The sequence below is a fragment of the Stegostoma tigrinum genome, chromosome 9, assembly GCF_030684315.1.
Source record: "Stegostoma tigrinum isolate sSteTig4 chromosome 9, sSteTig4.hap1, whole genome shotgun sequence".
Lineage (NCBI taxonomy): Eukaryota > Metazoa > Chordata > Chondrichthyes > Orectolobiformes > Stegostomatidae > Stegostoma > Stegostoma tigrinum.
In genome coordinates, this window is record NC_081362.1 from 27077826 (window position 1) to 27103153 (window position 25328).

At 38.4% G+C, this 25328-nt stretch overlaps 1 protein-coding gene across 3 annotated transcripts in view; it reads right to left on the reverse strand.

Annotated features, from left to right (window-relative positions):
• Window positions 1–3175: 3175 nt before the first annotated feature.
• Window positions 3176–25328, reverse strand: part of ccr6a (chemokine (C-C motif) receptor 6a) — a 36063-nt gene continuing 13910 nt past the window's right edge. For 2 of the 3 annotated variants that reach the window (XM_048536433.2, XM_048536432.2), the window contains exons 3-5: window positions 8587–8731; window positions 7284–7375; window positions 3176–7072 (exon numbers count right to left, since the gene is read on the reverse strand). In XM_048536433.2, coding sequence (XP_048392390.1) covers window positions 5969–7054 — 1086 coding nt within the window. In that variant the 5' untranslated portion in view covers window positions 7055–7072; window positions 7284–7375; window positions 8587–8731 and the 3' untranslated portion in view covers window positions 3176–5968. The remainder of the gene's footprint in view (window positions 7073–7283; window positions 7376–8586; window positions 8732–25328) is intronic. The other variant, XM_059648819.1, reaches the window with a different exon arrangement.

The window sequence follows — 25328 nt, forward strand, 5'->3', positions numbered from 1 at the left end:
TAGCAATTGTATCAATTTTTCTTTATCCATTCATGGGATAAGGGACATCGCTGGCTAGGCAGCATTTATCACCCATTCCTAATTGTTCAGGTGGAAGTTAAGAGTAAACCACATTATTATGGGTCTGGAGTCACATGTAGGCAGTATTACTACAAAGTCTCAACAATGTAATGAAACCAGATGGACCACATGGCATAGACTTAGGCACTGGAAAAGGCAACAGCAGAAAAAACCCAGTCAACCCTGCAAAGTCCTCCCTCTTATTATCTGGGGGCTAGTGCCAAAATTTGGAGAGCTGGTTCAGTCTGGTTGATCAGCAGCCTGACATTACAGAATCATATCCTACAAAGTCCTCAACACCACCAACACTATCAATCCCTGGATATGTCCTGTCCTAATGGCAGGACAGAGCCAGAACAAAAGGCAGCACAGCGGTACACACTTGGTGAGGAGTTGACCCAGGAGTCTTCAAAATTGATTCTGGACTCCATGAAGTCTCATAGCTTCAGGTTAAACATGGGCAAGAAAACCTCCTGTTGATTACCAAGTACCAAAATTCACTAAACACTCCTTCACTACATTTAACGTAATGTAATCCCTTGTGAAACACCTTTGGGATTGAAGGTTCAATTTCAGAGTCTATAACCAAGTGGAACCATCAATCTAACTGAATTGATAGAAACCACACCATAATAATGGAGGGTTGTAAAGTCAGTCATGAAGCACTCATCAAGTAATGAAAACCCTCAGGCTAGTGTCACAGACCCAGTGAAATAGCCAGCATCTTTTTAAAAAAACTGTAGATTTTTGTTCCTAAATATTTAAACAGAAAGAGTAAAAATGTCTTGAGAATTGAAATCTCATTTTGATGGCTCTATTGATCGTTCCTTTTGACAACTCTGTTGGAAGGTCTTTTTTGCTACTTGTTGACAGTTTTAATGAGCTTGTTAATTCCAATGAGTTTAAGCACTTTGCGTGCAAAGTCATGTCTACCTTTAACAATCCTAAAAGGGCAACTTATCTGCCCCAAAGGTGTCTCAGGACTATTTCCAAAAGGGTACCTATCTGGCAACTCCTCTAAGTATAGACCTGTTCCTACCAGGTCTAAATTTGCATATCTCATTCCCCACTACTAGCTGTCATAAAGCAGATACGATGGGAGGTCTCCTGCAAAAATGATAAGTGCTATCACTGACGAATTCTACAAGATTGCTGTGGAATAGAAAAAGCTTCCTCTTTTTGACTCTCATCACTCACTTGTCGGACCACTGCTTAAGCTACAGGACAAATTGGCTCCTCCCAGTCCTCCAGTCACATCATAACATTATTAAAATCAGGTTTGAACAATACAATTGTTCTTGGCACAACAGTAATAAATAGTAAGTAAGGAATACTTTTGTGCATTTATTTCTAGAAACAGTATACACTGACTTTTATTCATTTGAGAACATGGTAGTAAAGCAAAATCATAAATCTTATCATAAACTCTTTCCTGCAGCATGGATGCTATATTCACAATTTTATCCCATTATTTTAAATGATTGATTTGAATATACAGTAACAAACCTTTAAAAGAAAAGCTAAAGCTTGTTGAGCCTGTCTCTTGCACTTTCTGCCAATACTTAGCTAAATTGAACACCAAGCAAGCAAATAGGGGCCATTTAATTTCATCACATTCTTTTTTTTGTCTCATTCTTACCATCTCAGTGAGAAGTTTATTGGTCTTCTAGTTAGCAATCCCCACAGGACTGTAGCTGAGCTTAAAGTCAGCAAAGTAAATGGTCCTTAAAAAAAACAGTCCTCCATGAAAAACCTTTTTCCTCAACAATGTTGCCAGACCTCCTCTGTTTCTCAGCGATCTTTTTCTTTCAGATTTCCAGCATCTGCAGTTCTTTGTGTTTATTTTACTGCACAATTTCACTGCATAGAAGGAAAAGACTTTACTGATTCTGGAACAGATCAGAACAAAGACAGGGAAGGTTTCGCCTTCATTCCTCTCACTTCTTCAGTGATGTCTGGACATAGGTACCAGTTATGCTTGTCTCTTTGTGGGTTATGTGGAACAGTTCTTGTTCCAGTCCTACTTGGGTCTATCTCCATAACTCTTTCTCCGGTACATCAGTGATGTAATTAGTGCTGCTTCCCTCTCTCATCTGAAATTGGTAAAAACTATCAATTTTGCTTCCAATTTTTAGCCGGCTCTGACTTTCGCCTGGTTCATGTCTGACTCTTCCTCAACAGTTCTGTTTGAATCTCAATGTAAGCTGTAGGAAAAACACCTCATCTTCCTCTTGGATACCTTATGGCTTTCAGGAATCAATGTCGAGTTTAACAATTTCAGAATGTGAGAACCCTGCTCCATGTTCATTACCTACCCTCACATCACTAGATATATTTTGTTATGGGTTGCTCCTGGTACAGCCAACTCATTTTCAACCATTTACATTTGACAACACCCTACCCAGCATTTGTCTCAGTTTAGCATCAGCAATCTTTGTCTATCCCTTTTCTCTCTCTGGCTGGGCACTGTCTCCGTGTACCCCTTTTTCATTCCACCACCCCTCCAACCCTGTTATCAGCATATCCCACATACTTTCAGTTCTGACAAAGGGTGACTGGACTAAAAGCATTAACTGTTTTTTTTCTCTACAGATGCTTAATTTGTCCAACACCTTTTGTTTTCATTGCATTGAAGGTTTCAACTTACATAACATTTAAAGGGGAGTCATCATTTGGGTATTTAATGCAACTCCTTGAATAGGCAGTGGCACCTTGTGAAACTCTCCAGAACTCTTATCATGGCAGCATATCATTACTCACCAGCACATATATTTCTATCTCAATTTAGGTTTTTAAACACACAATTGACTAAAAATTAATTTTAAGTAAACACAATCAGTGACACGATGAAATATTTCTATTTACAAACATAATAAAACAATACAAATTGAATGCATCAAGAAGACAATGCTTTCAATTATCAACATTAAAACAGAGCATTATCCTAAAAAAAATGTTTCTGTGACAGTGATAATGTTAAGCACTGTATTAGAATTCAATGTTAAAAAAAACTAACCTGCATCTTCATGTTAACAATTCTACAAAATATAAATTTGATGTGTATCTTTTTAAATTGTAGAACTAATTGTTAAAAAATTGTAAAATGCACATTAATATTAGCAGGTACTGATTTGTTGCAAAAAGGAACATCTATTAATCAGCTCATTTGAAATATCTAATTTCCATTTGTAAGTCAGAACATGTATGAATTGGTACAGCATAACAGTTTACGATCAACCTCAAAAATTTTGAAAATGTAATTGTTGCACAAGTACTGCAATTTTTGCAAAGAAGAAGTCCCAAGACCCATAAAGATGATTAATTCTGAGCAGTAACAGGCTCAATGTACTCCACAACAGGAAGGTTGTTATATACACTGACTTTCAATATTCGACACGTAACTGATTCTGTGGTAAATCTGATTACCAGCGCTAATATTTGATGTTTCTCTTCACAGTTGGAGACAAGTCACATAACCTTCAATTATTCAAGTTAGGGGAAAATAGACAAGTGCATTGGTGAGAAAGGAACAGAAGATTATATTGGTATGGTTAGACAAAGTATTGACAGAAAACAACTGTTTATATTACGAGGAAAATGAAGTACAACAGTAATCACTTGAATTTTATGCTGTGAATTTAATACGATTAAATATCCTGGAGTGTTTCACAGAAGCATTAATAAACAAAAGTATGACACAAAGTCACATCAGGAGATAGGAGGGTGGATCGCCAAAAGCTCAGACAAAAGGTAAGTTTTAAAGAATGTCTTATAAGAGGGATGTATGGACCAAAAGCTTTTGGATCGAAGTTCAAAATTTATGTCTAGGCACAGTCAGTAACAGTGTAGCAATTAAAATCAGTCGTGCCAAATTGTAGATGTCTCAGAGGCTTCTCAGGTTAGTGAATATTGCAAAGTTAGGGAGAGGATTATAAGGGGTTAAGGAAAATAAGTGATGAAAACTGTAAAACAAAGTTGTTGCATGACTAGAAGGCAGCATATAACAGCAAGTACAAAGTTAATGAGATTCAGAGCAGCTTAGAAGTATGAACAATAGATTTGTGTATGATCCCAAATTTACAGCAGCTAGAATATAAACTAATCTTGAATGCACTACTTTGGACAAAACTGGAAGTGACAAGGACCTAGATAAGGATTTCAACAAGGGCGAAGCTGGTAAATGTTACAAAGGCTAAAATTAGTTGCATCAGTGACACAATATGGTTGAAAACCCTCTTCCTAACCGAAAATGACAGATTGTGGGCGGCATAGCGGCTCTTTGGTTAGTACTACTGCCTTACAGTGCAAGGGACCCAGGTCCGATGACAGCCACGAGTGACTGTCTATCTGGACTGTGTGCCCCTGTATCTGATGGGTTTCCTCCCACATTCAGAATAGGGTGGAATACACTTTGGAAGGTCAGTGCAGACTTGACAGGCCAAATGGCCTCTTTCTGTCTTGTATGGAAATCTGTGATTTTAAAGTCTGGTTTAGCCTCAGACACTCACCAGCAGAGGTATGCAGGCAGGAAACAGAGGTCATAGGAGAGATCAAAGACAATGGTTTCATTTGATCAATATTTGATTAACAAACTTTCTGCTCATCCAGTACCTAATGCCAGCAAACAGTTTTGAATCAATGATACTGGGTGTTACCATTGTATGTGTGAAAACTGACACAAAACAGCAATTACTGGAGAAACTCAGTGAATCTGGCAGCATCTGTAGAGAAAAAACAGAGTTAATGTTTCACGTCCAGTGATTCTTCATCAGAGTTGAAAGGTCATTGGACTCGAAATGTTAACTGTTTTCTCTTCACAGCTAGTGCCAGACCTACTGAGTTTCTTCAACTATTTCAGTTTTTGTTTCAGATTTCCAGAATCTGCAGTTTTATTTAATCTTAGTGTGAAAACAGTTGAGTGTCCAGAAGATATCGCAGAAGATATGAGCAGGAAGTGGTTGCATCACAGGTTCTCTATATTCACTCTTGGGATACCAACGTTACTCTTTTTCAAAAGAGTGAGTAGAATGGGTCTACACATTTGAGTAATGTCAGGTGATCTTACTGAAATAAATAACATTGTGGGGAACTAAAGAAATTAAAGGATATGGGGATCTGGCAGGTAAGTGGAGTAGATGAGAAAGTTCATCCCCAATCTAACTGAATGGCAGACTGTCTCATGAGGTTTTAAGACTTACAACTTTCTCTTATGTTTTTATATTCTGATCAGTTCAATTAATTTTGATAAGTACTGAGGTTTTGAATAGCCTATGATTAAATTACGTGCTGCAAGACCTGGACATTATTCAGGTTTGTGTTGTAAATTGACAAATAATATATATGGTACATTCAAATAAGAGAGAATCTGACATTTTCACTTGAGATTCAATGGTATTTGTGATTACTGAATCCTCCACTATTTTGCATTCCAGGGTACAAACCTAATTAGACCAGCCAAATAAATAGTGACTATAAACGCAAATCAAAGGCTGGCTATCAGTTTGTGAGATACTTAGCTTTTAGCCCTGCGAAGCCCTTTCACCGTCAACAAGGCACAAGTCAGGATTATGATGAAATGGTTTCCACGTGCGACTAGAAATATAGGTGGATAGGAATTTAATTTTGAAATTATATTGTGCTTCTTTGTATCAGGATGAGAAATTTCACAGAGCATAATTTTGTTGTGAGTTACAACTTTGATCACTTTTAACAAGAGATTCAGTAAACAGATGGGGAAAATTGAAGTAGTCTGTGGTGTGAAAGAGCATTGTAGACCTTGAGTCCTCTTATATTTCTCATACATACACTATGCCGTAATACATTAGCAGGAAAGATTGTGAAACAGCATTTTAACATTGCATTTTGGCATGAAATTTGAATTTACAAAGTTCATGTAGAAATCTGAAGATCATACTGTAAAAGATGATGGGTTGTCAATATCAAAATCTGAAGTGCGCCTGGACACAAATGTTTCACTGGTACGCCTTGAAGGGCTGTGACGAAATGTAATGTACTTTTTACTTAAACACCAGATATCTCGAATTATTTTTGTAAAATAAAACCTGAACTTAACACCAATAAATGCATAGAGAACAGGGTTCAGACAACAATGTAAAAAGGCCAAAGATTGTGCTACTGTACGCACAATGGTCATTTGTTTGTGAAGGTCACATCTGTCTGTTTTATGTACAGTTTCGTAAAGTACAATGACATTGTATGGCACTTGGCAAAAGATAAATGTTACTACTACTGCCATTACAACTCGAAATGCCTTATGCCTCTGGAAATTTCTAGCTTGGAGAAGTGTGTTAATTATTAAAGAGTAACAGAAAACCATGATTAAAAGAGGTATGAAAAACCCCAGTGTGAGTTGTATTGTTGGAGCAATCATTTTACCAATGTTTGAATAGCTTTTAGGGTACCTGATATCACATATATATTCTCCAGTTGTTTCAAACTTGTACATTTCACTAAAAATGAATGTTGGCAAGGATACAACAATTCCTGATAGCCAGATAGCTACACAAATAATTTTACTGTATATCAGTGTCTTTCCTCTATAATTGAAGGACTTAGTTGCATGAACAATAGCAATATATCGATCAATACTGATAACAGCTAGCAACAACATTCCACTGTAGAAGTTGACACTATACAGCCCCTTGAGAACTTTACATCCAATGTCCTCGAAGATCCACCCATTTACTTCATTGGCAGCCCAGAATGGTAAAGTAACTACGAACAATATATCAGCTATAGCCAAGTTCATTAGGTACATGTCAGTCATAGACTTCACCTTCTTGTAAAGAGAGTAGGTTAACACAACCAGGCCATTGCCAATAATGCCTGCTGCAGTGATGATTGAATACAAAACTGGAATAAACACCCGTGTAAATTTCCTGGTATCATTCATTGTACACAAGAATTCTATGTCGGTATAATCAAAATTGTCATTGTATTCAAAGTAACTGTAGTTGTCGAAAAGATATTCCATAGCTTTTGGTCAGTAGGTCTGGAAAACAGATAAACATAATTAATCATTATTAAAGACAATAAGGTTCTTCATATGATACTGTTAGATGCCATGAGACTATTGAATTCAACAGTTGCTCAGTTAAGTCCTCTCCAGTCTTCTTACAATTTTTGAGTTATTTTAGGCAACTCCTATAATCAAATCATAACTATCCCAACATCTATTTTCAATATACCGTGAAGAAGCAAACCTCAGAATCTGGAGCAAGGAAATGCTATCCGGTTTTTCTTCAATGCAGTGCTGCGTTTTATCAGGAAGATGTAATTATTCCAACTTGGTAGCCTGCAATTCAAAGTGTAACATTAAATAATCAATCATAAAGTAATATGTTATCAAAAATATGATATGAAATTCAAGAGCCCTACTTCTATTAACTATATTACACGTTCCATGATGCATACCATTACTGACTGCACACTCACTACTTCATAAATAACATGTGTCAACTCACAAAGGCAAAAAACTGCAAATACTGAAAATCTGAAAGAAACACAGGAAATGCTGGAGAAGCACATCAGTTTTGACAACATCTGTGCAAAGTGAAACAGGATTAACATTTCATGCCCAGTAAGACTTTTTTTAAGAACACAAGCAGAGTCATACCTCACTCAAAACAGTAACTGTTTTCTCTTGACAAATGCTGCCAAATCCGCTGAGTTTTTGCAACATTCTCTGTGTTTGCTTCAACCCTACCTTATATTAGAACGAAAAGACATTCCACCGCCTCAGCAGCTAGCTGGACTGCTATTATTGGCATGGAATCATGAAACTCAGTACCCAATATCCTGGTAACCTTCATTCTGCTGTAACCCATAACCTAATATTTAAGTCACGACAGTGAACTGGCAGGTAGCTAAACAGTCATGATTGCTGTCTGCTATCAATGTGGCTGATAACTCCAGTGTGTAACCTAGATGTATAAGCCCAACATGAAAATCAAAATAAGACAGAACATATCCATTTTGCTAAAACAATGTTTCAGCAAGCTGAACTGCTCAGGGGACCCCTGCTGTAGTCATAGCAATGATTTCAGGATTTATGAAAATCTGCTGCATGCGTCACCATCATCCCTCATAAGAGGTCATCTATTTTCATCAACTATATTGAGTGTAGCTGAGGAGAGAAAAAGGAGCTGGAAGGAGGAAGGAATTCGTACAGCAATCTTCTGGCTAGGCTGTCTGTCTAGGCGTGGTATCAGAAACTGAAATTAAACTCCCCATTTGCCTCACCATCTCCGTGTTACTGTCTATTGTGATATTTCCTTGACCAGAATGTTATGTCTGTCATGGTTGAATTTTTGGCCGTGCGTGTAACCTGTAAGGTGTGTACTGCAGTCCTAACTGAGAGGTTGAGGTAGAAGATACTTGTGTTGATTCGAGTCCTGATTGATAATGATCATGCGTGGGTGTGTGATGGAGGTGTGATAAATTGAGTAATATTTGAGACTAGTGATGTACCAGCAAGAAATAGCATTTGAAGATGCATTGACTAACCTTGACCATTTGTTTGAGGCCTTTGAAGGTCTTGTGGCACTGTGTAGGTTTTAGGGGTTGCGAGGTGTAATAGCCCTTTAATGATAATTCTTAACTTCCAAATTCTCAATTTCCAACAATGGGATCCCCGATGTGCCACAACCTACTGGGTAGAAAATGACTAGTATTAGTGAATCAAGTAGAATTTATTAAGCATGATGTTAGCTACACTTAATGTAAAGAAACGAAGACATTATGGATTTTCATATACCCCAGGAGTCTGGATTCCCTCTTTCTCTGACGGCACAGGTGAAAATCTGCTTTTTGTATCTCTGAATTGATCTTAAAATAAGTTTCAGAAGTACTACACCATGGAAGCATTGGTGTGTCTGTGCTGAGGAAAGCTCTGAATTCTCAACTTTTCTCCTATTTTCAACAGTCTCAGATTCCTTTTAAGAAACAGTCCAAACTAACTGTTCCTACTGGCTATAAGTAAGAGTCAACTGGTATCACCCCAACTTAACTTCCTCTGTCATTTGGGTCATACAGAAAAAGACAAATGTCAATTTCCTATTCCCTAACCACCCTGTGGTTACATGATTTTATATACATATTCCAGTTATGCAAATAGTACTACATTCCCAAGTACAAACTATTACAAAGATTCATATAAATAGACCAAGTTGTTCATGCTGATCAAAGCATGAGATGGAGGTGGATTATTTCTCACCAAGGCATGGCATGAACAATGGCAAGAAAGGTGACAAACAGAATGAAAAACCAATCAGAATATTGACGATAAAAACTTGTAGCTTTTGCATCAAGTCTTAAATGGTGACTTCAGAATTGTGCCATTGTGCAGTGACTTCATTACCTCCACACATTTGCATCTTATTAAAGCCTCAACTTGCTTTATTTATGGTGGACTTTCAATTCTCATCTCCTTCCACGATAAAGTAGAAGACACCAAATTCCCTCATGTAAACAACAGCAGGTACCTGGCAATTGCAGGTCACCAAATCCAGCCAATATGTAAATACTTTCTCACAACAGGTTCCCATTAAGACCAAATTGGCAGCAAAAAGCCACCAGCCTTGCCATATCATCAGACTAACACACCACATAAGCCCTTCAAAACTTTAACATGGAGCTCAGAACACCTATGACTTGCAGACTTTGAATAGTCAAGGGATGGACCTGAACTTTACGGACAAATGCTATATTAACGTCATACCTAGAATACGTACCAGCAGTTTAATGCAGCAAACATGTTGCTTCTGTTTCAAGCAAATGGCAATGTGTGATAGTCAAAGGGTAGCATCAGTACTTAGTGGGCTGAGGGGGACTACAGTCAGTCAGGGGATACCAACATGATCAGTCAAGTTCTAGTTCTGGAATTTAGCAATGGTCAGTAAAATGTTCCGTGCTACCAGAGTTCCAGTATCCATTACCTTACAATCTGGGGATTGCAGGCCAAGTGTAACCAGTCTGAAGATTACAGGTAGGTTAGTCAGGGTACTATGGAGACTTCACCACATTATTTGGATCATTAGGATTAATGGAAGTAGATGAAGGAGCAATTAGTGATGATGCACAAGCAGGGCAGATGATGAAATGTCTCCAATAAGTGAGTGGGAAACAGAATGGGGATGGAAGTGCTCAGAGATAATGGGAACTGCAGATGCAGATGCAGAGGATCAGGTGGATGAAAACCATTGAGTGGACATGATGCATGCAATAGTGAGAATTGTAGTCAATGAGCTAACGACAGACCATAGTGAGAGGTGTGTGCAGTGGCACAGTGGAGTCAGTATGATATGGGAGTGTAAGCAGAAGCATGATGGTGGTATTTACCACCAGATGGCAAAATCATTGATATTCTTCATGCATCACTGGCAGTCCCATTTCACACAGGACACAGCCCTTTTCCAGGCTGACTACATAATTAATGAAGAATATAAAACTGCATGAGCAAAGTCACTCAAAGCCTTTATGGGCCAGGTACTGTGAATCTCACTCAGCAGACCACTTCAATTGAAAAATTGAAAATTTGTTGCGAATGACCTCTTTATGAAATATAGGGAGTCTCCCGTATTAATACAGTTTACAAATCAAGATATTAGCATAGACAATTCAAAACCAAATAGTTTATGTTTAACAAATATCAAAATATAGAAGTCATTTTGAGTTTAAGCTCTTGGCAAAAACATGTTTATTTCATTCAGGCTGGCAGAAGCCTTGAATTATACACCGTAGAACTAAGATGGATATGAGTTTTAAGTAGACATTTCTGCACCTTTATAGTTATTGATTTATTAAGAAGAGCAGTTTCCCACTGACACAGTTGCTTCCCAGTTCTCAAACTGCTTTTAATTATCTCAGGTATCAGGCAGGAATCTAAACTAATCTATTTAAAAAGATGACCAAGGTAAATTCCCAAAATATTTGTTCAAACTGACATAGGAGTAGTATTTTTAAAAATGTTTAATGGCATCTAGGCCTACTTGGTAATGACTTCCACTCATACCTGTACCAGTGCTTTCCGAATGTGTCTTAAGATACAAGACATCATGCCTTATTATCTCCTTCATCAAGATTTGCAATACAGTATCCGAAAACAGATGTCTCTTGTCTGGTGCCACTCGTTTATGTTTCCTAGAAAACAGTCACCTTCTGATTAACTGCAAGCCAATTCACCATTCCCTTATGAAGGTAAAGGCAAGTGCTGAGTCATGCCGACTAGTTTTAAATGGTCTAGCCACTCTTCACATTGATCGGACATATCAGCAGCGATACAATCAAAGCACCATCAGTGTTGGCTAGACACTAAAATCATTGAAAAGGACAGATGGCATGAAATAGCATCTGACTGCATTGTAAACAACCACTGTGGATTAAACATACTTCAATTCAGGCTGAATTTAGCCCCTCTTTCATTTTTTTCCATAATCTGACAAATTATGTATCTAAGTACAAATTCCTCTCACCTCCTGTATCTCAAATCAGGGTTTAGGGAAGGGTGAAGTTGCCCTTGAATGCCCTCAAAATTAATGTCTGGGGTGACAAGTGAGTGATTAGAGGAGCTGTAGCTATATAGAATCAGCTTAGCTAACGGCTTAGCTAGTTTTGGAGCATATGTCTTCCAAAAATATTGACAGGGCTATTAGCCTTTATAGCATCCAGTGCCTTTAACTGTGTCTTGATATGTCATGGAAAGAATCAAATTGGCTGAATTGGCCATGATGCTGGGAACCTCTGAACAAGGCAATGATAGATCATCTATTTGGCACTTTTGGCTGAAGTTATCCCAAATGCTTCAATCCTATCTTTTGCACTGATCTGCTGGTCACCTCTGTACAACTTCTTCTCCAGTGAATTGTTTACTTGTCCACCACCATTCATGACTGGATATTGCAGAACTTCTGAGTCTAGGTCTGATTAAAATGTCATGGAATCACTTTGCTCTGTCTATAAGTTACTACTTTTATTGCTAGACATGCACATAGTCATGTTTTGTAGCTTCGCCCGGTTGACACCCTCTAGTTTGGGACTCACCCAACCCAGGGAAAAGATCTTGGCTATTCACCCTATCCATGCCCCTCATGCTGTTATAAACCTCAATAAAGGTCACCTCTCAGCATCCGCATTCCAGGCATAATAGCCTCAACTCATTCAATCTCTCCCTATAGCTCAAACCCTCCAACCCTGGCAACATCCTAGTAAATCTTTTCTGAACTTTTTCAAGTTTCACAACGCCCCACCTATAGCAGGGAGACAAGAACTGCATACAGTATTCCGGAAGAGGCCCCATTGATGGCCTGTACAGCCTCAACATTACATCTCAAATTCCCAAAGACCTGACCAATGAAAGCAAGCATGCTGAATATACTGGTGACCAGCTGGGTGAACATTAATTATATATTTGTAAAGCCACAGAAAAAGTGTCTGTCTTTCTTGTTTTAAGGCAGTCGACATCTCCTGCACAGCTACAGACATAGCCAGCAATGACTCATTTGAGAGCCATATTCGAAGTTCCACAGAGTTGGATTGTCTCTCCAACATCCTGTACAGCTGCAACACAATCACCCAACTCCGATATTCAATGCACTGCATCCTCGATCATATTAAGGTCAATTCGTCAGAAAACCTCATTCTTTCCAATAGTGCACTGCTAGAGGATGCACAGCTAAGCACTAACACAACTGGAATTAAATTAAATTAAACTAATTAAACTATCAATGGATTTAATTAATGATTTAAATTTTCACTTGGTATTTCCATTTTTCTAGTGAGCACAGGCAAGCACTAATGATTGTGTCGGCTGTGGAGTGTTCACGTGGGAGTGTGCAATCTTCTTTAAGCTGTATTCAGCAGGAGAGCAATGCTGACTTCTGGAGCCTATTACTGAAAAGTAAAATGCTGGAGAAAAATGAGCAACGTGGCTAGGTACTGACAGAGATAGGAATTCTCCACAACAGGACAGGGGAGGGTAACTTGATCAACTGGAGTAAGCGTGGTGAAATTGGGAACTAAGAATTATTAGGGACTAAAGAATTGTCAAGGAGAGGCATTCCATCTCTGTGGAACATCAAATGTGGCTCTCATATAAGTGTTTGTAGGTTATGTCCACTGCTATATGCGGAAGATGTTCCTTAAAACAAGAAAGGTATATGGACCAAGCACAGCATTCTGAAGAAGGGTCACCAGACCTGAAACGTTAACTCTGATTTTTTCTTCACAGATGCTGGAAGACCTGCTGAACTCTTCCAGCAACTTCTGTTTTTGTTTCTGATTTACAGCATCTGCTGTTCTTTAGTTTTTAATAAGAATTATCTGTGTCTTTACAAATATATGTCATTAATCTTCACTCAGCTGCTCACCAGTAAAATCAGCACGCTTGCTGTCATTGGTCAGACCTTTGACTATCGGAGTTTGGGATGTCATGTTGAGTTATACAGACCATTGGTGAGGCCTCTTCTGGAGTGCTGCTCTGGTCGCCCTGCCAAAGGGGGGATATCATGTATTAAACTGGTGAGCGTTCAGAAAAGATTTACCAGGATGTTGCACTGAATGGAGGATTTACGATGTAAAAATAGACTGCAAAGGCTGGGACTTTTTTCACTGGAGCAAAAGGAGGTTGAGGGGTGAGCCTATTAAGATTTATAAATTCATGAGGGGCATAGATAAGGTGAATGACAAGTGTCCTTTTCCTAGGGTGGGGGAGTTCAAAACTAGACAGCATATTTTTAAGGTGAGAGGGGAAAGATTTAAAAAGGACATAAGGGGAAACCTTTTCATAAAGATTCATGTGTGGTGGATGCAGGTGCAGTTCCATCAATTAAAAGACATTTGATACGTTCATGAAAAGGAAAGGTTTGGAGATATTTGGATGAAGCGCAGGCAGGTGGGAGAGTTTAGTTTGGGAACATGGTTGGTATGGACTGGTAGGACCAAAGGGTCTGTTTCCATGCTGTATGAATCCATAAGGCACTGGTTTACGGTAAATATGATGCTGAAAGTGGATATGGAAGTGGAAACCTCATCTTAAGAGCTCCTACTTCTGACCTACATTCCTCCACCCAACATTCTACAGGTCCAAGCCTCAGCTTTCCCCTGCTTGGTGCTGTTGAAGCTGCCTTTGGTGGGGCTCTCAAGAGGTGAACACGTCTACAGTTAAGGTGGGGCTTTGAGTAGCACGATCCACCCCCAGGTCATGTCAACAAGTTTGATCAGAAAGTTGGGGCAAAATTTCTGGCCCAATACAGGTGCAAGAAAGGAGACAGGTGGGGTTTTACAAGTTCACTAAGCTATCTGTTAGGAGACATCTTTCCATTTTTATGTAGGCATTCTCTCCCTTACCTGCACACTGGAGGGCTTATGCAACATGCTTGATTGGATGGCAAGTGCATACTATGAATACAAATTCACCAGTCCAACCAAACCATTATGAGTTGAACACTTATTTTACAGTGTGAAGTCAGAATCTGGATCTGATCTGAACATTGAGATCCTGACCCAAAAGACAAAAATCCTGCACCTGCCACAAATTGACATTTTTCTATGTTCTTCTGATTGGTTAGGAATTGCCCACTTTTATGAATGTTGTATGCATCTAAGAATTATTGACCCAGCTTACAAGTTTAAAAATGACAGAGATAAGAAGCCTGTTCAGATTTCTGATGACAAAATGAAGGAAACGGTGGAATTTCACATACAGCAGCGTTTATCTAGCTATATCAGTTATCAAAATTAGAATGGAAAAGGACCAGAGTTTTCGTGAAGTTTGCACAGTGACTTACAGCAGGAGATGGCACACAGCATCCCCTATTTCCATTCAGCGTATTACTTAACAGTGAAACATCTACAGACCCATTAATTTTCTTAGTGTAACCCAACATGTTCTAGAGTAGGATTTTGATTTGGTTCTTCTTTCTGGACGGGCAGGCAATGATCATTTGGAAAGTTTCAAATATGGATTGTGTAACATGTAAATGATGACTAGGTTATTAAGTAAAATACTAACCAGAAAAAAGGAAACATAATTTACATGTGTGTGGATGTGTAAATAACTGATACGATCTGAGGTTCACTACACTCCTTAGGGACATGCACTGCATTTGTTTTAAAGATTGTTATCTGATATGGTCCTGTTGGTGACATCTTGTAGTCACAACTTCTAGCTAGCGTCAATTTCCAAACAGCAAGAATGTCATTGATGCTTAATGACCCATTTCACGATTGATGGTGTGACTTCCAAATACATGGCCCACTAATCATCACAGAAAGCTTACAATTCAAGGGAAATGCATGCCATCCTTTATTCCTGGGTATGTTTTTCTCAAGTGCAGCTGTGAAAAATGGTCCTTGAAGTACAACAGTAAGAATCCAAGGCTTTAAACTTGAGTTATGTCTCTGTTTGGATTAAAGAAATTTCATTTATCTTGAAATTTATGCATGGATCTAATGGACACACAAATAGATATCAGAGATAAGAAAAAATCTTAAAATTTGCCCATACACCTAGGGATGCACATAATTAATTTCCAAATTCAAAGATAATTAGCACTTTCATAAAATGACTGGAGCAATATCTGCAGAAAGTGAGGTTATGGTTTATGGGACATTTGACAATGCTGGGCATTTTCACAGAGCTACTCTGTCAATATTACTTTAGGGTATAGAACATAGAACATAGAATATTACAGCACAGTACAGGCCCTTCGGCCCTTGATGTTGTGCCGACCTGTCATATCGATCTCAAGCCCATCTAACCTACACTATTCCATATGCTTATCCAATGACGACTTAAATGTACCTAAAGTTGGCGAATCTACTACCGTCGCAGGCAAAGCATTCCATTCCCTTACTACTCTCTGAGTAAAGAAACTACCTCTGACATCTGTCCTATATCTTTCACCCCTCAATTTAAAGCTATGCCCCCTCGTGCCCGCCGTCACCATCCGAGGTATGCATGTAAACAGCAGGCCAGATTTTGCTAATGATCCATACTACTATTAATGCAAAACCTTGTCAATACATTTACTGAATTAAGAGATAGATCATTACAAATCTTCAAAACTTGTTAATCTACTTCTTGCCTTTCAAAAATGTTATCATACCTAGCTTCAACAGTATTACTAAGAATGTCTTGGATTTGCATATATTAATCCTTTACATTAAAATTAGGACTGGAATAACAATATAAGTACTTTTTAAAACAATATACATAAGAACTAGGAGCAGGAGTGGGTCATCCGGCCCGTCAAGCCTGCCCTGCCATTTAATAAGATCATGGCTGATCTTTTAGAGACTCAGCTCCACTTACCCGCCCACTCACCATAACCCTTAATTCCTTTACTGTTCAAAAATTTACCCAGCCTTGCCTTAAAAACATTCTGTGAGATAGTTTCAACCGCTTCACGGGGCAGGGAATTCTACAGATTCACAACTCTTTGGGTGAAGACGTTTCTCCTGACCTCAGTCCTACACCTGCTTCCCTTTATTTTGAGGCCATGCCCTCTAGTCCTAGTTTCACCTGCTAGTGGAAACAACTTCCCTGCCTCCACCTTATCTATTTCCTTCATAATCTTATATGTTTCTATAAGATCTCCCCTCACTCTTCTGAATTCCAATGAGTATAATCCCAGACTATGAGTATAGACTAATATGTGATTATTATTCACCCAGGGTAGGAAGAAATAGATCAACCATAATCTTACTGATTGATAGAGCAGGATTGAAGGACCAAATGGTCTATTTCTGCCACAAAACAGTGTGTTTGTATTTTTCATTATTTCTTATGTTGCAACCTGTTAGAGATTTTAAAAACAGCAACATGCTATTTCCAATTTTTCTTTCTTACTTGCTGTTTTTATTTCTATTTTTCTCTATCTTAATCCAATCTTTCCTTTCTATTTCTTTTTTCTGTCATGACTGAACTGTAATCTGTCCCCCTTCTTTGGACAGTCCTGTTTCTCTTTCTCAATCTTTAAATCTTCTGAACTGGAGTTTTGGCACACTTTTGGTACAGCACAGCAGCAGAGTGGGAATACTTCGAAGGCCATTTCCTGGTCAGCAATTGTAGGAATTGCCGATGCTGCGCAATCTGAGAGAACACGGTGTGAAGCTGGACGAGCACAGCTGGCCAAGCAGCATCCGAACAGCAGGAATGTTTGACATTTCCGGTCAAGACCCTTCTTCAGAAATGGGGGAGGGGAAAGGGGATTCTGAAATAAATAGGCAGACAGGGGAGGCGGATAGAAGATGGATAAAGGAGGAGATAGGATAATGGAGACAGACAGGTCAAAGAGGTGGGGTTACAGCCAGTGAAGGTGAATGTAGGTGGGGAATTAGGGAGGGGACAGGTCAGTCCAGGGAGGATGGACATGTCAAGGAGGGGGGTTGAGGTTAGTGGGTAGAAGATGGGGGTCCGACCCACTAACCTCATCCCGTCTCCTTGACCTGTCCATCCTCCCTGGACTGACCTATCCCCTACCTAACTCCCCACCTACATTCACCTTCACTGGCTCTAACCCCACCTCTTTGACCTCTCTGTCTCCACTCACCCTATCTTCTCCTTTATCCATCTTCTATCTGCCTCCCCCTGTCTCCCTATTTATTTCAGAATCCCCTTTCCCCTCCCATTTCTGAAGAAGGGTCTCGGCCCGAAATGTCAAACTTTCCATTTCCTAGTCAATTTGATTTTTATTTCCATGGGAATGCCATGGAAGGAACCTACTGTCCTATAAAGTAGTCAACCAACCAATGATGTGAAAGGGCTGTCCACTTCAGATATAATCTCAACTAGGCTCAGAATTATCCCAGTGGGCCGTTTCTCATTTCGAAATTACTCATGCTTACTTAGACAACAAATATTCATATTCTGTTCCTGCGCTATAATTTCTCCCATAAAATGATTCAGATAGAAGGGAAATTTCATGTCCAGGTAATAACTACAGTCAATGCTGCTAAAATGATTGGCAGTTCATGAACTGAGTTTCAACCGATACTCATGTTTTGCTTTCATGCTGATTAAGCAACCTTGATATCTATTTATCAGATTGCAAGAGCACTGGCTGAAATGCACAGCAACCTGTTTTGGTTTGGCTTACAAACCATATTCGACAAGAACTGGATGACAGGTATATAACATTTTAACCACAACCTGCTTTCAAAGAAAAGCAAAGCCTTTAAAAATCCTTAAACTCTGCAATAATGGTCAAGTATTTGCTTCTGGTTCAAAAGTAATAGTGCAAGTCTTTCTGTGCTGAAGCATACAGAACTCCATGACAAGTAAAAGTGGCTGAAAATAGTGCTTTTCAGTTTTAGACAAATGATAGTATGGTTAGCTCACAGATCAAATGGAAATAAAAGTTCTGAAGAAAGACATGTTCTAAATGATGCTCCATAAAAATGATGCCTTTTTAAAACTAGGCAGGACTGGATGGATTGATCTGCTACAGCAACTTTGTACCAGGCCAAAGCTAACTTAGCATATTTTAATTTTTTTATTATAAGCTGGTAACAAAATGCCAGAACACAATTTAGAAGCGTGAAGTTCCTATGCATGTAATAGCACACATATACACATGAGGGAGATCTTGTCTTTGAGGCTGAAGAGCAATCAGCGGGTGAGACTGAGCACTCAGTGGTATCTGCAGTGAAGGTGTAGGTTTCACAGTTTATCGGTACTATAGGAATCTGAAAACTTCTGTTTCATTTAGATACCTGGGGACAAGGAAGAAAAATCTTTTTCCTTATGTTTCCCCTACTGTTTGTTGATCAGCTTTGGATGAATGTGAAATATTTACCTCCAAACCCTTATAGCTCTTTGATGAAGGGTCCAGGCCCGAAACGTCAGCTTTTGTGCTCCTGAGATGCTGCTTGGCCTGCTGTGTTCATCCAGCCTCACATTTTATTATCTTGGAATTCTCCAGCATCTGCAGTTCCCATTATCTCTAGCAACAGTTTAACCCAGGTGAAATTTTCATTACAATTGTCTCTAAGAAGTTATAAAGACATTTTCAAGAAGAAATAATTTGTATTGATATTGCATCTGATTCTCAGGATGTCTGAAATTGCTTCACAGAACACGAACTCTTTCTAATTAACTGTTAAGTACAGTCATGGTAGTGAAATTGGTAAATAGACTTATACACAGCAAAGTCTCAATAAACAGTAAATGAAGAACATGATTAGCTAGGCATTGTAGTATTTCAAGAAACTGACCTGGAAAATTCCACAGGTATTGTTCAAATGGAACATGGGATCCCTTACCACCATAGAAACATGGAGAGAAAATTTAACAACAAATCTGAAACACAAGACCTCTGATAATGCAGAACTCCTCACATTGAGCTTCAACCTAAACCATCAACGTCAAACTAAATTCACTCCTGGAATAGGGATGAATAAGGGATTGAGTAACACATACAGAAAGTAATACTCAATAACAGCCACCACTTCCAATATTTCAATAATCAAATACTTCCACTTCCAACATTCAAATAATAAAAAATGAGTTGCACGTAAGTTTTAAAAGCCTTGAATATCATTAAATGTCCACAGGCACTTAATAGAAACTAGTTACCAAAAGCATAATTAAAGAAAGATCTTAAGGAATATCTTAAAAGAGGAAAGAGAGAGGTAAAAACTTTTGGAAGTAGGATTCCAGATCTCATGGGACTGAAAGTACTGCCCTAATGCAGTAACATTAAGAATCCAAGATGCAAAACAGCTCAAATTGAGGGAGTGCATGGGCATGGGAAAATAAATAACAAAATGCAACAAATGCCCTCACCAATGAAAATAACACATAGTATCATTCAAACTGTAAACATATGTTTTTAATACAATCTCTCCCCTAATCAGTTGGCTCCTATGTCAAAATAGTGGAAAAAGATTTATGTCTAAGCATATTGAAAGGTGATCTAAAATATTGAAAAATGACTGACACAGATCATTTGATGAAATGTAGGGATATGAAGTTGCCCCTTTTGTTTGCAAAGGCCATCAAATTGTCATTTTGATCCTTGCTCCAATACCAATAGAAAATTCGCTTTGCTCTTCAATTCTAAAAGCTTACAATTCATCCAAACTAAAAGGCAACTAAATTAAATGTGATTGGAAATTATGAAGGTGGAGACAATAAACATACATTGTTATAACATTAACACAGTGCTGCCCCAACACACAAATTAATGCCTAAATTTGAGTGCTACCGGCAATGCACTTATAACAAAATGTGTTTGTTGTACTTTTGAAACTACTTTGCATTTTTTTTGAGGTTTTAAAGACAGTGTAGTGACAGTTGTGGTGGAGTGGGGATGGGGACAGTATAAATGGACAAAAGTTGAATACCTGCCTGTTACACATTCGTCTCATTATTGACTGTTTTATAACACTATAAATAACCAAATTATCTGAGTGATTATTGTTGGTTACACACAGGAACTACATTGGATGGCACTATAAAGCCACACCATTAACTACACAAGCCGTTGCATTATTGTTGCCAGTGGGGTTTCTAAGCCTGTCCACCACAGTGTTTGCTTTCATCTTTTTACAACAAACTTTGAATTTAAATTCTTCATCCACAGTGGTTTTGGAAAGGAGAAGACTAAACAGAGACCTGTTTGAGATCTTCATAATTATGATGGGGTTTTATAGAGTGTATCAGGAGAAAATGTTCCTACTTGATGGTGAGTCCAAAACAAGCAGTCATGAATATAAGTTAACCTATAACATAGCCAAAGAGGTTTTCAGACAATGGTTGCATTGTTGTCGTTTCACCAGGTTAGTACTCTAACAAGTATTGGACAAAGATGCTGGACTCAGAACTTCATATTCCACCACAGTCACTGGGGGATTTAAATTCAGTTCATAAATAATTCTGGAATAAAAACTTAGTATCATTGATGTTCAGTATGAAACAGCTGGATTGTTATTAAAAACCTAGATAGTTCACTTTTGTGATCTCTTTTCCATTATCATTTCTTCATTTCTATTGAACTTGGGCATTTGTTTTCTAGATTTACACACACACACACACACACACACACACACACACACACACACACACACACACACACACACACACACACAGAGTGAGACTAAGAGGTCAAAATTACTTCAAATAAACTAAGATAGAGGAAAGACTTAACCATTCTCAGCTAGATTTATGCTCACAGTTCTTGCCCACAAGACCATTCATTACAACAGTGACAAGCATTCTTCTGGGCCAGAGAGCTAAGCTGACACCTCAGATCTTACATGGTCAGTCCTATTACTGAGAGTCAAATATATGATGTATTGAGTTTTCCTTCAATTCACAGGCAAAAGTTGTAAGATTAATATTTCTTCCATATCCTACTCAAAAGAATTTGTTTGAATTCTACTCATAAATGCCCAAAGCTTTGCAGAGAGGCTGAAAATAACAGAAATTACTAGAAACTATCCATCTTCTGCCGAAACATGGCACTTTCCATTTCTACAGGGAAGAGAATGGAGTGCTCAGGATTCTCCATTTAACCCATCATCTTCCTTCAGTCCTGTATGATTTGTGTCTGAAGCCTGAAATGTAACAGCAGGTCTGAACCTTATGGATTTGCATGGATAGCCAGGGTGCCCTTTTGAAGAGGTAAGATATTCCTTTGGATTTGGCCCTAAGACATCTTTACAGGAGGAACACTGCCCTTTGGTAATCATTTAAAACACCAAGTTTTTTGATCTTTGAAAAAAAATCTGAAGAGTTTTCCTTCTATTTCAATCTGTTTGTTGGATTAGCATTGTGAATATTTTCTAATCAACTGGCTCAGTAACGTTATGACACATCTGCAGAGCAAGCGGGACTTAAAAATCAGGCCTTCTCCTACCACAGTATCACAATAGACCAGATTAGCTTTATATAATTGTTCTCACAGAATCTGTTATCACAATAGCGCTCTCCACTTCATAGTATGACTGACAGCTACGAGTGGCTACGGACTGTATGAAGTGGGACTATGAATTCCAAAGCTTGCTGCACTTAATTTGATTTGATTCCATTTGATTTATTACTTTAACTGTACCCCAGTACATGTGATAAGTGTTGTCTTATGTGCTTTACAGGCAGATCATACAAAACAAGTACATCAGGGTAACAGAGCGGAGTGCAGGATACAAGAAGGAAAACCTTATTTTTATAAGGCTTTATTGAGATTAAGGACTTTAAATGTAATATATGTTTTATGAGTGTTTCTCTTAATATAGTGAAGTCTTTAATTAATTTAACTAATTCATTAGAACTTTATTATTCTCATCTGCGGGTATGGAGGTCTGTTCCTTATGGATTATAGTGGTTTGGAATTGTAGGTCAAAAGACAATGAGTGATGGGTGGGGGTACAGTTTGACTGAGCTGGCAATAAATTGGTGGAGGGATTACAAACAGCCAGACAGTAATTACAAAGGTGTTGATTAGAATAGAGTCTCTGAGGATCCATGAGAGTGGACGCAGTAGCTAAATTTGGCATGCCAGTTATAAGGGGTTTAATGGGATACAAATTCAGGGAATTAAGTAGCATAGGTTGGCTTGATAGGGGCTTGGTGTGTGTGTGTGTGCGCGTGTGTGTAAGGTTGGGGGATGGCTGAATGGATTTTTGTTTATGGTACAAGGCCTACCCAGAACAAAAAAGCTATATTCAACTGTGAAATGTGCAGTGAATACAGACAGCAACTGAACGGCAGGTGATTCCAGGATATAGCGGGCTGCTTATTAATAGATTTTCATTTGGTTACAGTATCAAAGAACTGCAAAATACATTTTATGAGCAGATAAGTTAGCACCTCTTAAATTATGTACAGAATAAATGGCACAAACTGTTCCCCTGCAGTGACTAATCATTGGAGTCTCATTGTTACAAAATTGTCTGTAGGATTAAGTGTGAAACTAATGTGTGCTACTCATCAAAAGGTCAACTTCAGACAACTTCAAAAGCTGAGCATTCAGTACGAAACTAAGTCTTCACCTCAACTATTACTGAATGACCTGATTGTCTTAACCTACTTTAGAATTGAAGTTGTAAGCAAACACGGTTCTCACTTTTGATGTACTACATTCAGGATGTACTCTGAGTTAAAAGTAGTATCTCAGATCTTTGACTTTGCAGTATTACAGTAAATTTCTGGTTTAGAACCCATTCTGCTCGTCTCAAGACTTCTGGAATACTTTGCATGATTAACACTTCCAGACCTGTTGCTGTCATTCATGCGTCAGTAGGAATGGGTAATGTTGGTATTCTAATACACAAGTCAGTGGCAGTTCACTCACCTTCAAATCACAAAAAAAAGGGGATTTTGGATAAGATGTGAAAAGGTGAATGCAGAGTTTAAAAGGACAAGAGTGAAACATCCCATTGCACTGTTTTGAAGAAGAGCATGATATTCTTTTCTATATCCTGACTAATATTTATCAATGAAAAACAGTAAAGCAAATGTCCAGTTTGTGTAACACTGAAAACTCTCTGTACAAAATTAATCTTGTTTTTCCTACATTACAACAATGACCCTACTTCCAAAATACTGAACAGCTGTAAATGACTGAGTCTACCAGAGATCATAAAGGGCATTATATAAATGCAACCAGATCATCCCCAGTGGACTCCAATCTACATTCAAGCTATCCCAATGTGGCCCTGACTGCAACGACCTCTACATGAACAACATCCAGATCCTCCAAAAACTGTTTTCTCTGCAGCTCCTCACGCATACACTGTCAGCAATGTGCCAGCATCTTCTGGCCCTACAATCAAGCCTTCTACAACTTAGACCCTCCCTCTCCCGGACCTGCAAAGGACCTCTTCCGTATTTCATTCTTAGCAGGATCCTCAACCTCAACCAACAATTTTACTCTGCCTGAAAAAAAGTCCCATTTCTAAAGAAGAGTCCCGACCGAAAACGTCAACTTTCTTGCTCCTCTGATGCTGCCTGGCCTGCTGTATTCCTCCAGCTCCACACTGTGTTATCGCTGGCTCCAGCACTGGCAGTTCTTACAATCCCTGTGAGAGTTATAAATGCAACTTGTGTTTCTGGGTTGCGTGCGGGTTGTCAAATTTCCATTTAGACTTGATATACTCTGGTGTAGCATGCAGTATTAATAAGACCTGATAAGATATGAGTGATCTTGCTCTGTTCTTTTTCAATGAGAAAGTATGTGGTGAGAATATGTAATGCATCCCATTGTCTGACAGATCACAATATCTCTATCACACACTAACCACATTCATCAAATCTCCTGAGGACTACATAATCAAGCGGTGCTCAAAAATACCAAAATTACACTTGGTATTAAATAAATTTATCATCCGAAAAAGTCTAACTCACATGAAATCTGCACCATGCTGAATGTAAAATAAAATCAATGAGATTTCAATGAACCACGATCAGAAGCAAGATCTAATTATCAATTTTCAAAGAGTCCCTCTGCTGAGTGGTAACCCATTTACTAAAAATTGTAATACAGTTCGAAATATATTGTTATGCACAGAATTTAAAGACAAAAATGAACAAGAGAAGATACAACACTTAACATGTCAAAGCCTATGTTATTTTTGACCGTCTAATTGGAAAAGATAAGCTTCAAATTAGCCACAGAAATACAAGATCTGCCCAAGATCAAACATGCAGCAAATTATCAGCTTCTATTGATTCCATCTATCCACAAAATCTGCTTTTCGGTTGATAAGGCATTTGCATATGAGTCATAAATTTACAGGATATATACTGCAAAATATTTAAGATCATGTTCAAAATGATACAAAGGCAATACTTTAAGCTATTGAACCATATTGACAAACGTTTGTGGAAAACAAGAAATGATATTGCATAACTGTTGCACATTTTCAATTAGTAACTAATTTTTAATTAAGTTATAGTCTACCTATTTGTTGATTTGAGTCTAGTTTCAGGCAGACATTAAAATGAATGGACAACAGTCATGTCGTGCCAAACAAAAACTGACTGGGAATACGTTAAATATTCAAATTACAGTCTTCACTCTGATTTAGGACCCCAGTTTCAACATACAAGAAGAAATGGATGAAGCATATATGTTGCACGTCAGTCCTAATGTCTAAAGTTATCGAGAAGCTGAACAGATAATTACTAAAAATATTGTTGGAAATTTCTACAAAAAGTTAGGAGAAACAGCACAGCACATTTCAGTTCTAACTCAGGAAAACAGGAGCCCCAATCAACATCAAACCCCCTACTACCCTTGCTTAACCCA